Raw genomic sequence first — 16,448 nt, 5'->3', positions numbered from 1 at the left:
ACAGATTTTAAAATAAGACCAAAACGTCCTTGTTTGTCGTTAATGTAGGCGTCTGTAACGTTAACTGGCAGCAGTCGCGAGCGGAGAGAGGGGGGGACAAACGAGAGAGGGGTTTCTCTGTGAGCTGATTGGTCAGTGGAAGTCGGTGCGCGTTCACGTCCGCACGTGAGAGTTCGTTTTTTCCCGTCGTGAACATTTTGTTCTGGTTTTCCTGGTTCGTAGGAAGCCAAAGATCGCATATGTTTAAGATAATGTTGCTGCGTGTGCGAGAGCAAAGTCGAATAATGTTTATTGTCATAGTTACAACAATATAATTCACAATTGCAAAATAAAAATAAAAGTTTTTTTTTATCTCATTGTCATAAACGGCACTATTTTCCTCATTGTTGTGCTTTTAAACAAAATAATTCTTCATAATATCTTTTTTTTTTAAATTATTATGGGTTATCTTAAATAAAAATAAAAACTACAGTAAAGATGTAGTAAATTCATCAGAAAAGTTCAATGTTCAGTATATTTCAATAACCAGTAGGGTAGTCTTTGAGTTAAAAGACACAAATACTGAATAACAGTAGGCCCACACACAGTGTATCACAAAAGTGTTCAGGGTTGAGTATGTTTCAATAATAATCTTTACAAAAAACAAAAAATATTGTTTGCATATTTTGCACTGATCTGTCTTTGAGTTAAAAGACACAAATACTGAATTACAGTAGGCCCACACACAGTGTATCACAAAAGTGTTCAGGGTTGAGTATGTTTCAATAATAATCTTTACAAAAAACAACAACAACAAAAAAAAACGCTACAGGCTGTAAATTAAAAGATACACATATCCAGATTACAGTAGGCCCATACTGTATCATAAAAGTTATCAATGAAACGTGAGAATGAAACCCTTAGACAGCAAACCACACGTATTAGGGAGTGCCATTCAACAAGAAAAGCTGTTAAACCAACACAAAGTGTAAGGTTTAGCCCACAAAAGGGAGGTTTCGCGTGTAAATATGTGTATTTAAGTATAAAATAACAGACTTAGAACCAGTGGCTCTGCTCACCAGGCTCATGAATGCAGGATGTGGCGTGTTGTTATACTGGTGCAGATGGAAAAGGACAGAGGAAGAGCTCTTTGATTTAATCTCTCTTCTGATGAAATCTCTTGGAACAAAGGCAAAGGCCACAGTGCGGACAGGCGGATCTGCTCTATAAATCTGCTTGGCAGATACATTTGCACTTTGTGTGTTATTATTGTTTGCTCCATAAAGACTGTACAGGCTGGACATTTGTTGGTGATGCTATGGTATTTGGATTGACTCCTAAAAAAGCAATAGCCTATTGTTGCAATAGGTGGCTAACATTAATGGCTGCCAGACTATTGTGTTGCAAGCCTATTTCTTGACTGAGCTGTGCATTGTTTCCGATCACGAGACAAGTGGGTCATAAAATCCACAATAATAATAATAATAATATAACTTTATTTATATAGCACCTTTCCAAAACAAGTTACAAGGTGCTGTACAACAACAGCAGAAATAAAACAGGTCAGATGCCTAGCAACAATCATAATAAAACCATCAAGAGAAATAAAATTGGAATTAAAATTTAAAATTTAAAATCACCCACCCACAACAAAGTAATCATACAACAATGATAAAACAAAATTATAAAACAAAATTAAGAAAAGGCCAATCGATAAAGGTGAGTTTTAAGAAGAGATTTAAAAGAAGCCACTGAGCTCGCCTGCCTGAGATCGCCGGGCAGGGAGTTCCACAGCTGTGGAGAATGGACAGCAAAGGCCCGGTCACCTTTAGTGACAAGACAGGACCAGGACCTCGGGACCGTAAGCAGGGCTGCGCCGGCGGATCTCAGGCAGCGTTCAGGCTCGTATGATAAAAGCAGGTCACGGAATAATATAACACCACACAGACTTTTTATCTGACAGAGGAGCAAAGTTTACAGATGTGTATGAACAAAACAAACTACTATTGGTAGGGTGCCAAGTGTAGTTTGGCTAGTCTACGCGTCCACTGGACAGGAACCCTGGTGTGCCAGGGGTTACAGATATTTATTGTGTCTGCCTCTGAGCCATTGATAATCTCTCATACTGAAAGTAAACCAATATACACATTGGCTACACATATAAATACGAGGTTAAAGGGGATGTTTGTGGCTCAAACACACGACAAGTTTCAGTTTAAAACACAGCCCTGCATTTCATTCAACATCTAAAAAAAGGTTTCTTGGTATGTACAGTATTTACTGTTTATATTATACTGCTGCTCAGATGCAGGCCATACTTTTCTGTTTTAGTGGATCTGTCAGTAGCCAATCACAATCACAGCTTATTTGTAGAAAAATTAAAGTCAGCAGACATTTGCAGAGACATTTTCAGTTGCAGATTGCTTTACACTGCAGTTGTCTGCAACTTAGCTAGAGCTATAATTAGTGACATGAAGTCACTTAGATATAAACCACAGATCAACTCACAGAGAGCTATGACCCTTGCTGATTTTAAAGTGGCAAAATGACTGTTTCATCCCCCTTTCCCTGCTGCCCACTCAGTTTTAACATTTTACTCATCACCTTTAAAGCACTTCATGGTTCAGCTCCCAGGTACATTGCTGAAATGTTGCTCCTCAGATCCTCGGGCAGAGCTCTGCTGGATGTTCCTGAGTCCTGGCTTTAAGATTAAAAGTGACCAGGCTTTTAAAGTCAGAGCTCTGGAACTTCTTGCCAGAAGATGTGAGGCTTGCAGAATCTGCGAGGTCTTTTAAATCACCTCTCAAGACGTAATGCATTCTAGCCCAGGAACCTTTTCACCAATCAATGTCTTACGTTTTATTAAAATGATCTTTATTTGTGGGGATTTTATCACTGACTGTATCTCTGTATTATTGGAATTTTACGGGATCACAGTCGGTGCAAATTAATCAAACAATTCAAGACTTGATACAGAGATAGATTATTAAAAAAAATAATAATATTTGTCAGATTTTAGTTAATTTTACTAATTAATTTTAAGACTGTAGGTAACTCCCAACAAAGACTTTGGTAAAATCCAGGTTACAGCCCCATCTAGTGACCGGATGCAAGTAATGCAGCAAAGTAAAATAAATATAATTCTAATTCTATCTATCTATCTATCTGTCTATCTGTCTATCTATCTATCTATCTATCTATCTATCTATCTATCTATCTGTCTGACGGGTTTAGCAGCAAAAACAAAGAAAACCAGTGAAGAAATCTGCTTAATTTTCCTTGGGCTGATGTGGATGCCTCCACTTGATTCATATAATTGAATGTAAATAAATATATGAATTAAGTTGTGATTATTTATTACATTTTTTTTCTCTTTTTTCAGCAGTGCCACCCGACCGACTATTAGCAGCAACATCAGATATTCTGAGTAAGTGACCCGGCGGCTCCCGTGCCTCTGGTGCCATCCATATTTTATAAGCTGACGTATGCATTTACTGTAGTGTGAAAGATATAAGTGGACCCCTAGTTGCATGACACAGCAGTGTACGGAAAGATGGACAAGTTCAGGATAACTGTAAGATTTTGCAGCTCTCTCAAAAAAGTTTAACGTTCAAATAAAATGACTCCGCATTTTGAAAAATGATTGTGTTTTGTTGTAATTGAACAGCTAGATAATTAAAATGATTTCAGGTTTTGTTAGGAACTCATCTCTTTATACCTTTTTTTTTTTGTAAATGATGACCCCTCTAACCCTGACAGCACTGAATATATCTTCTACTTTACATGCCCAGATATTCTGGAGCTACTTGTCATGCAGCTTCCCATCCACGACAGACTGATATGTCTTGTCCTCTGCCTCCTTATCTCATTTGAGGTTTTATTGATTCGATTTGCCTGTCTGAGCAACAAAAGACAAAACCCACACAGCAAAAATAAAATAATGATGTTAATAATACAAGAGCAAAGCTTCAGAAGCTGGAAATACCAACAGTTTATTTTCTACTTTTTGAGACTACAGAAATGTTGAAACATTTGAACACTGAAAAAAGCTGGATGACATCATCACTTGCTTCTCAATTTTCTTTTTTTTTTTTTATCATTTGCTTAGCAATCACAACAGATGATATTGCACAGCACTGAGAAAGCAGTAGCAAAGCCTGGGAAACAGCAATGACAAATCAAGTCATGAGACGTGGAGTTATACATCTGAGAGTAACACTGACAGTATTGCCTCTCTGGCGCGCACACACACGCACGCACACACACACACGCACACACGCACGCACGCACGCACGCACGCACACACTCTTGCACACATACACAGACTGAAAACTGAAGAAGAAGCATCATGAATTGAGAAGGAAATCAAAAGATATCAAGGTTGATAAGAGCACAAGGCTGACAAGAGCAATGAGATTTCATTTTGAAATGCAAGTGCAAAATGAACTTCTACTGTAATCTATTCCTAAATGTCTATGACAACAAATATGCTTGTTTATCAAAACCCTTCAAGCATCTTTGTGTATGAATAGCTGGAGGACACCCCTCTGCGGGTGAGAAACTAGTTCCCCAGCGTTAGAGATCCAGATGATTGTCTTAGGCGCTGCAGTATTGTTATGAGACTTGTAGCCAAGCTACCCATCATATGGGAACTCCTTATGGACAAATGAAATAACAGATAGTGTGAAAACAGGAAAACGTAGGTCCACACTGCATCATCCACTCCTTCATTAATACAGGCCTTTGTTACTAAAATGCAAGCACCTGAACTTTGCAGAGGAACGTCCACGTTCTCCATCCTACATGACATTATGACTGCATAACACCCTGATTAAATCTGTCATGGACGTTTAGGTGACGACCTTCGGCCCTTGGAGACTCTGTGTTGTCTGAGCATGACAGAAGGAAACAGTACTAACAGCGGGGCCTCTGATAACCCGAGGCCTCCTGTAGTGATATGCAGCAATCAGCCACAGACATGCATACGCACCAGCAAACAGCTCGACAATATGCAGCACAAACACATTTCACAAGAACACACTAAAGAGACGCATGCAAACGAGCACACGCACTCAAACTCGCACACCTCAGCAGTACTTGACATTTGAGTAGCATGTCCGCAGACAGAAAAAGAAACGCGCAGTCCAAATGATCGTCCCCGTACACACTCACACACGGATTCCTTGGTAAGGTTCTTTGCAGTTTTATTAGACTTTGCTTATAGTCATTACACGAGTACGTACCAAAAGAACAGATACTAGATGGAGCAAGGCGGCGGCGCCACGGCAATAAAAACAGACCCAGCTCCGTGGCGCAGCCCCTGGCAGACCGGCTGCCCAACCTAAACTCCACCTCACTCAGTGTATGAGACAGCAAAGTGAGCGGGGCTTGAAGCCCACGTTTCAAATGCTTCAGATTGTACATTGAACAGGAGATTCCCCACATGGTAGAGTAAGCTTGCCTACATAGCCCTACGCCTTCTACATTCTATACCCGTGCGAATGGCAAATCAAAACTCAACAAGTCTACCTCACAAATGCCAGTGCTTTTCAACATTATACATATTTTTTTTTTTTTCCAATTTTTGGTTTGTTTTAAAAATCTTTGGATGTGCAGTAATACCCATAAAATAACATTTTTTTTTTTTTTTGAAAAAGTCAAAAGAATACAAAAAAAACACACGCACACGTACACACTGCTTTTTTGCCAGCTGTTCAACAAAGTAGCTCCTGTATGACTTTGTCTGCACTGGCAAAACATCTGTCTGGGTTTCTGGCAGTGTTTAAAACACACATTGAAATGCCGGCTAGGATTCAGCTGAAGAAGAATAAAAACTACTCCTTTCGTCATATCTAAGCGTGGGAAATAAGGCTGTAACATAAACGCTCTTTTTTGTTTCTTTTTTTTTCTCCAAAAAACCTACTATGTACAAATCTAGAAGTTTCTACAAATGCATAAATTAAAGCAGTGGGTAACCAATACAAAAATGCAATTAAATTAAAATCACAACACAGAAGTAGAGAAAAGGGATAATATGAACACAATATCACAGCAGTTGGTTTTACCCTGTAAAAGCAATAGTCTACCATCATAATATTGGCATAACCCAATGTCTGATAAAAAATACGCTTCTCCCTCCATCCCTTAAGTTTCGTACATCAACCCTGAAACTTGTCCTCCGTGACTTGAAACAGAGCACTTCTGCCAAAAAGAAGAAAGAAAAATAAAAAAAGAAAACAACAGACAACAGCTTCAAAATAGATAATCATACAGCTTTTTGAAGTAACAATAACAAATACCACACGAGTGGAGTTCTGCCTTACTCACAGATAGACGTCTCAATGCAGAACTCAAAGGAATTATTACTATGAGGTATTCAGAGACATTGGTAAAGACATGCACGGCCAGAGTGCTGGACCTTCTTACACACAGCAGAGAGAGAGAGCGAGAGAGAGAGAGAGAGAGAGAGAGAGGAGGGGGGAGAGGGATGGAGGGGTCAGAGTGGGGAGAGAGGAGAAACAAAGACCTTTGGTTTAATCTGTAGAGGTGGACAACACAAAAAAAAAAAAGAAAAGAAAATTCCTTTGGTATGTTTTCATTGCATGGTTGCGCTGGCGAAAGCACCACGGTGTGATTTAAAAAAAACCTTTTCCTTGTTTCTTCAGCAGTGGCCCTTCTACAGGCTGAGGTATTCACAGAGTCAAAGGTGAGAGGTCAACAGCGGTTTAACACTTTGGTTCAAGCAAGGCACTCGTCCTGGGAGTTTTAGAAAGATTGCAACACGTCTGCTTCTACTTTCAGGAACATGTCTGCCTATAGTTGAGTCAACAATTCTGCCCATGGCTATGTCAGGCTGTCTGCCTGTTGTCATGTGAAGATGTCTGACCTGTTTGTTGGATCGGTATTATCAGCCGATAGATACACACTTAAGAGGCAGGGCCAAGTGGGGGGGAGAAAAGGGACATAAATTTCACATAGCTTTTGTAATGATTCATGAATATTTGTTGGCTTGACGTCATTTTAGAGTTTACATTTTGAACGTCTTTTCTGCAACGAAAAGCAGCAGAAATGCATCTCTGCTACTAACAAGCACAAAGACCGATCGCATTACTTGCAAGTCATCTGCACCCCGCAGGCACCTGCATGGCCGGTTGTGTGTATCTAAGGCCAGATCAGCACATCTGCCTATAGCTACATCAGCATGACTATCTATGGAGCTGTAATCAGAGCACAGATGAAGCAAGAGCACGCATAGCAGGGGTGCATGGGCTGAGTGCGGGTGGGTGGGTGGGTGGGGGGGAGAAAGGGGAGAAGAAAGGATAGGGAGAAAGAGAGAGGAGACGGGTGGGGGGGGGGGGGGCGAAGGGGGACACATACATCACACATCTTTTGACACCACTCATAGAGGCCGTGCAATGAGAAAAATCTTTGGTTATCTTTGGTATCATCAAAGTGATAGAAATCACGTATGGAACTTGAGTGAGGTAGCATCTTTGGTTCACACTATAAAACATCAGCAGGTCTTGACACATTTTTTTTTTGTTTGTTTCTTGTCGTCTTTTTTGGTTTTTCTCTCAGAGATGAAGAAGCAGCTCCCTCTCGCCTCTCTTTCTTGTTCTGATAAACGTAGAGCTGCTAACCCTGTCCACGAGGAGGAGGACGACGGCGAAGGGGCCAGCTTAATATATCTAATGCTGTGCTGCCCACGGGCCAGCCCTGTGTAGTGCTTTCCTCCTAGTGCTGAAATGCATAGCTTACCAGGAGCGCGGAGGCAGGAAGGGGTGGTAGTGGGTGGTGGGGGGGGGGGGTGCTTTCGTATTCAGGTGACGAGCTGACATTGCCGTGCATGCGCCGGGAAGTGATTTGATGGTTGATATCATCCCCTCTGCCCGACATCTCTTCGCGAGGAGATAAAATCAAACACGTATGAAGCGCGCGGGGATGACGGGGCGACGCTCAGTGCTCATGATTAAAGCGGTGACACAGTGTGAACTGTCCGTCTCCCTCGCACAGTTTAAAGACACACAGCATCTCGTGTTTTCCCGTCTGCAGAGAAAGCACCCGAGAATAGATTTGTCTCACAGGACGGGATGAATCTGTAATGATTCACCCTCAACGGTGAGCATTTACAGTAACATTCAGTAGACTGATTGAGAAGTTAAAACTGGAATAATCTGCTCGATTCAAGAAGGCGTCTCTAAGGCAAATATCAATAGTTCATTTTCAGATTAATGTCATATAATATTTTCCATTAGCAGGGAGCGCAGTCTTAAGCATGACTCAAAATGTTGTATGGACCATGAGAAGTTACACTCTCGTCATCTTTGCGGTGTTTAACTAACAGTCTGTCTCAGGAGGTAAGGGAGGAAGTGAGGTAAAAATACTCTTAAGATCTTTCAAAATATACTCTTTGGTCAAATTACGTCATAGCACGTTCTCAGGCGGTTTTACTTCTAAGATGCATGGGAGGCTTCCGGGTGTAGAAGGCTTTGGTATCTCTTAAAATTATTCAACGCTTCAGCATGTTGGAAGAAAGCACTACCATGTGGGTTGAGGTTAGGGTTCTGTTTTTTTGGTTTTTTGGTTTGGTTTTGGGTTAGCAGTCTACACATGGACAGTTCTCTGTCTGTCTGGGATGCTTGATAGAAAGACAGACGGCTGGACAGACGGACAAACAGACAGACAAGTCCACCAATCCAAACAAGGTTGCACAACGATCCGGGTCGCTCCTGTAGGATTTTTTTTTTTTTTTCCTTTAAAGTTGATTGGCCAATCCCACCAGGAGCTCCACATTCTGGCTGTTTTTCAAAGGTGTGGACAGCTGCAGATCAGACTGCCAACAGGCTGATTAAACCTCCATTTAGGGACCCATCATTAAAACCAACCAATCAGATTAAAGATAAGGATGGCGAATGACAGATTGATACTTGGTGGGGAGGTGAGGAGGGGGTTGTAGTAAAGCTAGAGACCAGTGACAGCGTGTGTGTGAGGGGGAGTAAAACTATAGTCTTTTTGCAGTATGTTACACATAAATGTGTTGCTGAAACAAACATTTTAAAGCAGGTCAAACAAGAAGTCTTTGGTTTGTTTTTTCATCTTTGGATACTATAAATATCAATATAGTACAGGTTTAAGGGCAAAACGTTGCTTCAAGGTCTTTTTTTTTAAGTTTTTCTTTGTTTCTCTTAAGTTTTAAAGCTTTTCCACCGAGGTTGAGTCAGTACATGAGTTGGTCAAATCAGTCCGTCTTCAGGCTTTGGTGCAGGCGTTGGGGCCGGAGTTGGCTGGGTGACCAGAGCCGTCGTCCACCCATTTGTCTAGGCTCCGGCGGCGTGCGTTCATAAAGAAGTTGCTGACTGTGGCCAGCTCGAGGCCCAGCTGCTGGGCGATGGTGAGCTGGAGCTCTTTGGACGGACGCTTGTTCTCCTTGAAGATGGCGTGGAGCGTCCGCCGCTGGACATCCGTGAACACCAGCCTGGGCTTCTTGGACACGCTCCCCCGCTCGCTTCGGCCGTGGTCTTGTTCCTTGCGCTTGCATGCTGTGGAGAATTAAGGCGGGAGACAGACGGAAAGAGAGAGAGTCTGTGAGAGAGGGCAGGGCAAGGAGAAACAACAATCACAACTTTAAATTCAAAATAAACATGGACTGGCCCATGAATCAGTTCTTCTCCACCATTTAAGCCTGAACGTCTGCAGTTTTTTTCACTCTAACTCAGCCACTCTGATGTGATTACTTAAAGTCAGTCATAATATCTGACATTCTTACTATGTTAAGCAGTATTTTGATGAAACTGTTGAATGTATTCTGTTGATTTTATTTCAAATACACTATAGTTAAGTTTCCATTTCCATTTGACAACAGAAGCAGGACAAAACGTCTTTAAAAAATCTTTAAATAATCATTGTGTCCAGCCACCAATGAATAACATCAAGAAGCAAACTGAAAACAAGTGTTCTAGGACTATATTGCTTTTCTATTAAGTGTCATATTGGTTGTGGCCTGATTTGTTGAACGATCTTCTCGCTTGTTTAACTTGTCAGGTTCAGACCAACCAGCTTCTGCAGTGCTTGACATAGACGAAAGATATAATAAACTATGTATTTTTATTCTGCATAACACGTACTCGGATACCAGGTCATAGCAGTGTTGGAAGGTTTACTACAAAAGTGTTGTCAGAGCCATATTTTCCAAAGAGACCCTTGGTGGCCAAACGTGCTGAGTGGCAGGTCTTCTTGTCTTTCTGCAAAAGGCCTGCTGGACTTTCCACTTCCACTGGGCCGTTTGCAACGGTGCATGAGGAATAACAGCGGAATTACACCCCTCCTCATTCGGACACACTGCTGTGTCCACGGACGAGGAGCTGGTCCTCGTGGAGAGCAGCCAGACAAGAAGGTGGGGAACGGCGGGCGCTGTCCGTGGTGCTGAAAGCAACGGCGCGCCCCAATAACATTAACCTCTTGAAAAATGAACTTACGCGTCATCTAATGCTGGAAAGACTACATTTGGGAATCAATCTGACATCAAGCAAAAGCTCTCTCCGGCTGCCCAAGTTCCTATTTCGTTTCGTGTATTTTTTTTTCTTCCTAACCCCCTAATGCGGTCATCCAACATGAGGTTCATCAGCGAGCTGAGACCAGCAGGGGGCAGACGCGGGCTGCAGGATCGAAGCCCGGCATGGACTCAATTAACGAACTGCGATTTTAAAAACCAAACGCTCCTTTAATGAGCACAGATTAATTATTTTATTTTTTTTTATTTTTTTTTCAAAGTGAACGAGCTGAAAAATCAGCACTTAACATCACGATGGGCACGAGAGAGACAAATCTGAAAATGTGTTTTTTAAACAAAATATGTGGAAACATTAACAAAGCGAGCCTCAGCCGTCACTGCACTGATCACATAAAATATATTACATCAGGAATAAACGCAGTCGACAATACGTTTTGACATCCTCGTACTGTTTTGTCTTTCAAACACAGGTTGAATTAAATCCAAAACCTGCTATTGAGCAAATTTGCCGTATAACCTCATTTCAGACGCCTTCTGCAGCGTGTGCTAAAGTACAGTGCAGCGGCCTGTTGGCATGACCATAAACTGGAGTATGATTGTGAGTATGAGCAGCTCGCTGTCTCCAGAGCTGGTAAATATTAACAGAGCGCCGGAGCTCCTCATGTGAGGGCTGCTATAAATCAGACGGAGTGAAGGCCACTCAGACAGCAGGAGCCACCGCGGAGCAGCCCAGCCCCGGCACGGAGGGCCCGGCCGGAAAAGCAGCAGCTTTCCCAGGCACCGGGAGCGTGGGTGGCGGCGGCGGCGGCGGCGGCGGCAGTGGTGATGGTGGGGGGGGTCGGAAGGAGAGACATAACAACGGCCTCATTATCAGGCTAATCACACACACACATACAGGTACACACACCGCTGCTGCCCCCGGCTAATCATTACAAATGCACAGATAACTCCACACACTCAAACAGACTGCACACACTGGGCTTACTGACACGATGTGACGAGAGTCCGGCGTTTCATAATCTTACAGAGGACAGAGAGAGGGAACAGCAAACAGACCTCTGTGCTGGGAAGCATGCAAACATTCAAAAGGAAAGGCCGACCCTCTAAATGTTCAAGCGAAAACCTGCATCCAAAACGAATAGAAGAAAATAAATATTCACCTATAATCAGCAGAAAATGAGAAACAATATTAAAATATGTATCTGTAATTACAGACGAATTTTGTCCTGTGCCTAACTATATTTCTGTTCTATTCTATTCTATTCTATTCTATTCTATTCAGATGGGGTAATTGAATACGTGGGAAAAGAAGAAAAGGCCCGAGATTAATTCAGAAGCCTAAAATCAATAAGTATATCACATCTACTTCAGCACACGATCACATATCTAGTTCTCCCAGAAACGAACGGATCAATACGATGGCGCTCAGACGATTCTCTCCAAATTAATTTAGTTTTGAACTGTAAGTTTTACCCCCACCCAAACTACACATGCACGCAGTACAGTTTGAAATGTTTTATTTTTTCACGCTCTTGCAAAAAACGAATTGCGTGCGTGTTTTCTTTTGCTCATTAAAAGTTGGCGAGAAACGAAACGAAAATAGGAATGAAAGATTGAATGAGCAGAGCTGAAGGAGGCCTGGCGCTTTTCTTTCCTCATGTAGAGTAAGTGTGACTAGCTCTTGTTTTGAAAAATCTAAACATTCACACCGTCGTCGACACTAATCAGTTGGCTCCTGGTCTGATTTGTGGTTTAATTACAGGCTGATCAAACTGATAATTAAATGATACAATTCAAAATCAGCTTTAAAAAATATATAAAAACAAAACAAATAAACTAATTTGCAAAAGTCAGAGATAAAATCTCATCTTTAACCAACACACACACGCAGCAGCAGATGGGAAAACTGAAAAATAATCAATTGGGATTACACTCTCACGCACAACCTCCAGCACGCACGTACACACACACACACACACACACACACACACACACACACACACACACACACACACACACGTGTAAGTAAATCCACGCACTTTCCACCGCGTAGCCGCAGCCTCACTTTTCAAAAAGCCAAAAAGCCCATTTGTAGGTCATTGATTGGGGCTATAAACGTTAAAAAAAAAATCCATTGGGTGTCTGTGAACGCGCACGTTCCATTTGGGCCTCGCTGCGCGCCTTAATTGACTCGTGCGTACCTCGGGGACAAATTAATACAGAAGTCTATCAGTTAATTAGAGAAACGTCGAGTCAAGTCAGGGGTTAGTTTACGAGCAAAACACGAACACGTGCTCTGTTATAGTCTATTGAAAAAAATAAGTCTGTCGTTTTACCAAAGAGGGGGTCACAGACTAAACTTGACATTTAAAAATGTCGTTTATCCCAGACTCTCAAAAACACATGCACACACGCTTTCCTCTCTCTCTCTCTTTCTCTATGTTTACACCAACTGGCAACACACACGCAGACACTCAAAAAAAGGGCTGATCGGTTGCATCTACACCAAAATAAACACATTCCTAACGATTTCTGGGAGAAGGATCGCTTTACGCACACAGTCCAGCGGTCGATATTTTGAGGTAAAATGACATGAGCACTTGTTTCGCACGAGCCCAAAATCGGTGTAGGGACAGAAAGGGGATGCGTATTGATATCAGGCCGCCCGTTTTGTGCACGCGTGCTCTCGGCTTGGTGAAGCACTTTTCTGCTTCTCATGGTGTTTGTCACACGGTTTAATGTTTGTATTTGATCAGCCAGCAGACCTCAGCTCGAGGCAGGAGTCTCAAAAAAAATGTGGAGGATATATTTTAAACGAGCCAGACTGACAAAATCCTAGTCCCAACTCCCTGAATCTGATGTCAGCATCTTTGATACAAGGTTAATGACTGGAGGCAAATTCAGAGATTATGTTATGTCGGTGTGTAATTTGTATAATCAACTATCAGCCCAGAGGGAACATTGGTCCTGAATGCCTACCTTGTGCTGTGTGTTGAATTTCTTGTCTCTGTTATAATAAAGATTACAGGATCACTTTGGTTCCCAGCCCACTTGACCCGTCCAACACAAGGTAACGTTCAGGGCCAGTGACCCCCTGTGCTGAATTAATGCCACTGTTAAAACATCAGCTTTTCTCTGCAACACATTGGAAATATGAAAGCAAAAGAAAGGGGGCTTTACCGAGGCTTCGCTCACCTGCGAGCCTGAGCGCACTCATGCGTTGGAACTCAGGCTCCTGCAGCCATTTCCACATGCGGCGGAAGGTCTCTCTGCCGGACTTGAGCTTTGACCAGGGTTTCGGGTTTCTCAGCAGATCGGACAGGGTCCCCTGGGACCTGCACAGGACCCGCTGGGCAAAGATGGCCTGAGGGATGCTGTAGCGCTTCAGCTCCGTGGTGATCCTCTGCGCCACCTCTTTGGTATTCACCTCCTCCATCTGTCCCCCAGAAACACCACCCCCTCCACCGCCGCCCCCTTGCTGCCCGGGCCCGGAGGCCTGCTCCCGGCTGTTCCCCAGCCCCTGGCCGTGCCCCTGTGCGCCAAGGTGGGCGTGCGGGTGGTGGTGGAGGCCGTTGATTTGTACCATGCCCGCCGAGGAGCTCATGTGCTGCTCCGCGTGTCTGCCGAGCATGGCCGGATGGTGAGCCTCAAACCCACTGGGGGTGAGCATCTTCTCCCCAGGCATGGCGGCACCGGGATGAGCGTAGGGGGGGATGCCGGCCTGGGACGTGTGTATGCTGGCCAGGCCGGAACCGGATAACGGGGAGAGGCTCTGGCCCATGCAGGGATCTTTGTGATGATACGCGGGATACAGACTGTTCATGGGCGCCAGACTCCGGTCCTCCCGCATCAACGTGAAACTGCCACTGACATTTCCGGGGATCCTCTGGTGGGGATGGTGGTGCGGATGATGGGGATGGTGGTGGTGATGATGGGGAGGAAACTTGTCGGACACGGTGGAGATGGGGGGTAAGGGCTGCAGGGGAGTTAGGGTAGTGTAAGTGCTGCTCGCACTCATGCCAGGGGGGGCTTCGCACATGCTGATGGCTGGATGCAGGTGTCCAGGGTGACCGGGGTGATAGTCTCCGCTGTCCAGGAGGGTCGCCATGCCCATCGCTCGGTGGCTCAGACCCCGGGGGCTGGGACGGGAATGCGGACTGTGGCCGCTCAGCAGCTCTCCGTGACCGGCCACGGACTCATGGCTCACTCCGTGCAGGTCGCCAATATTCTCCATCGACAGCTGTGCGTTCATGATCCGGGCAGCGCTGTGGACAAACCATCTATCTGATATACCGCAGTTAGCTGGTGTCCAGAAGTCCTCACGTCCAGTAAAGTTCAGTTTTCTTTTGTTGCCCCCTTTCCCCCTCTCCTTGCAGTAGCCTCCTCTGCTATTGCCTCTTCTCTGTCCTTACGTTCACCTATTTGATTATTGTCCTACCTCTGACGCTTTTTTTGCAGAATAGAAAACTCCTTTTTTTTCCCCCGAATCCACTTTTTTTCTTGATTTTTTTTTATTATTATTATTGTTTTATATATTTTTTTCTGATTCTCTTTATAATTCAAGCCCCCCCACCGCCAACCAGCTGTCCTTGCGATCCGGTCGGGTGCCGCGCCATCTCTCTAGTTGTGTGTCTCCAGCCCCTGTTCCACCGCAGCACAGATCGCCGTCTACACATGCGCAGTGTGGACACTCCTCTCCTCTCTCTCTCTCTCTTTCAGTCTCTCTCTCTTTCAGTCTCTCCCACTCTCAAACACACACACACACACACATACACACCGCCCCATTTCTCTGACGTCAGCCACCTTATTAAGGAAGGGAGGTATCAAACCACCTGCTAAAAGCTGTCCTATTCAGCAGCCTTTAGCTTAAACTGCGCGATGTTAATAACGCAAACAGACGGATCACAGAATCGACCCATGCAAACGGACTGAAAGCACCTCCTAATGTTTGATCGTCCACCGCCATTTGGAAGAAAAAAAAAAATAAATGTTAAATTCATTAGGGCTGTAATGAGAGTTTATCTTCAGTCCTCCTTAAATGATTAACTGCAAATGAAGTAAACTTCCGGGTTCATTTGGAGTTGATTTTTAACTAGTGAGGTCTGGGATTCGAAAGCCTCCAAAACATCCAATGAACAGACACTTAATTCCTCCCAGGACAGCAGAAACTGGCGCTCCAGGATTCGCAGCTCTAAAGCATGAGGAGTTAATTAGCAGTCAAAGGGCTGCCAGTAAAGAGCCTGAATGGATTCATACGCACCACACTGATCAATTCTTTTAATATTAGGCTTCTTCAGCTGCGCCGCCCCCCTCACCACCCTCACCCCCCCCACCACGCAAAAACTGCCAAATATGTGGCGGTTTAACCAAACGAAGAAGACCCTGGTACCTTGTCTTTTGATAGAAAAAGATGAGCAGATGTGTCCATTGTTCAACCATTAGGCTTAACGAACCAAGCCCAGCATGTGTGTGTGTGTATGTGTCCTATTTAAGGCACGTTTAATCCCCATGTTTCAGAGTTATTTAAATTCAGGAAAAATACGCGATGATGTTAAAAAAAATAAAAAGCCAACATGATGTTCATTTGAATCAGGTAGATTTTTTTTTTTTTATTATTATTATTGACACAAAACGTCCAAGTGACGCCACAAACAACACTCTCACAGCATCTCCATAAAATCCAGCGCCACGAAAGGAAATAACATGCTGACACATAACACGACCGGCGCCCCCGAGTTGTTAGTGCATTATGCTGCATGAGTGTCAAGCTCTCCAAACAGGGCGCAGGCTCTGATCACAGCCGGCCCCTGCTCGCATGTCAGGGGCCGTTTAGCCTAATAGAGCGGTAGCGCAGGGCGTCCTCAGCCGGCCGAGGTGACAGCTTGCGGCGGTCAGTGTCCTTCTGGACCCCCCGCCGAATGAGGGACATGTCAAAGGTGACGCTTCAAGACTCCCAAAG

General features: G+C 43.9%; 1 protein-coding gene across 1 annotated transcript; it reads right to left on the bottom strand.

The window, feature by feature from the left end:
* Positions 1-7,968: 7,968 nt before the first annotated feature.
* Positions 7,969-14,741, bottom strand: onecut1 (one cut homeobox 1; the record flags this gene model as incomplete). Its single annotated transcript, XM_084574652.1, has 2 exons — positions 7,969-9,518; positions 13,685-14,741. The coding sequence occupies 2 exons, from the start codon at positions 14,739-14,741 to the stop codon at positions 9,229-9,231; spliced, it is 1,347 nt and encodes a 448-aa protein (XP_084430778.1). The 3' UTR covers positions 7,969-9,228.
* Positions 14,742-16,448: the final 1,707 nt, after the last annotated feature.

The sequence above is a fragment of the Chelon labrosus genome (assembly GCF_963514085.1).
Source record: "Chelon labrosus genome assembly, chromosome: 3".
Taxonomy (NCBI): Eukaryota; Metazoa; Chordata; class Actinopteri; order Mugiliformes; family Mugilidae; genus Chelon; species Chelon labrosus.
Note: the sequence above shows the minus strand (reverse complement) of the source record. Positions and strands in the feature narration are given on the sequence as shown.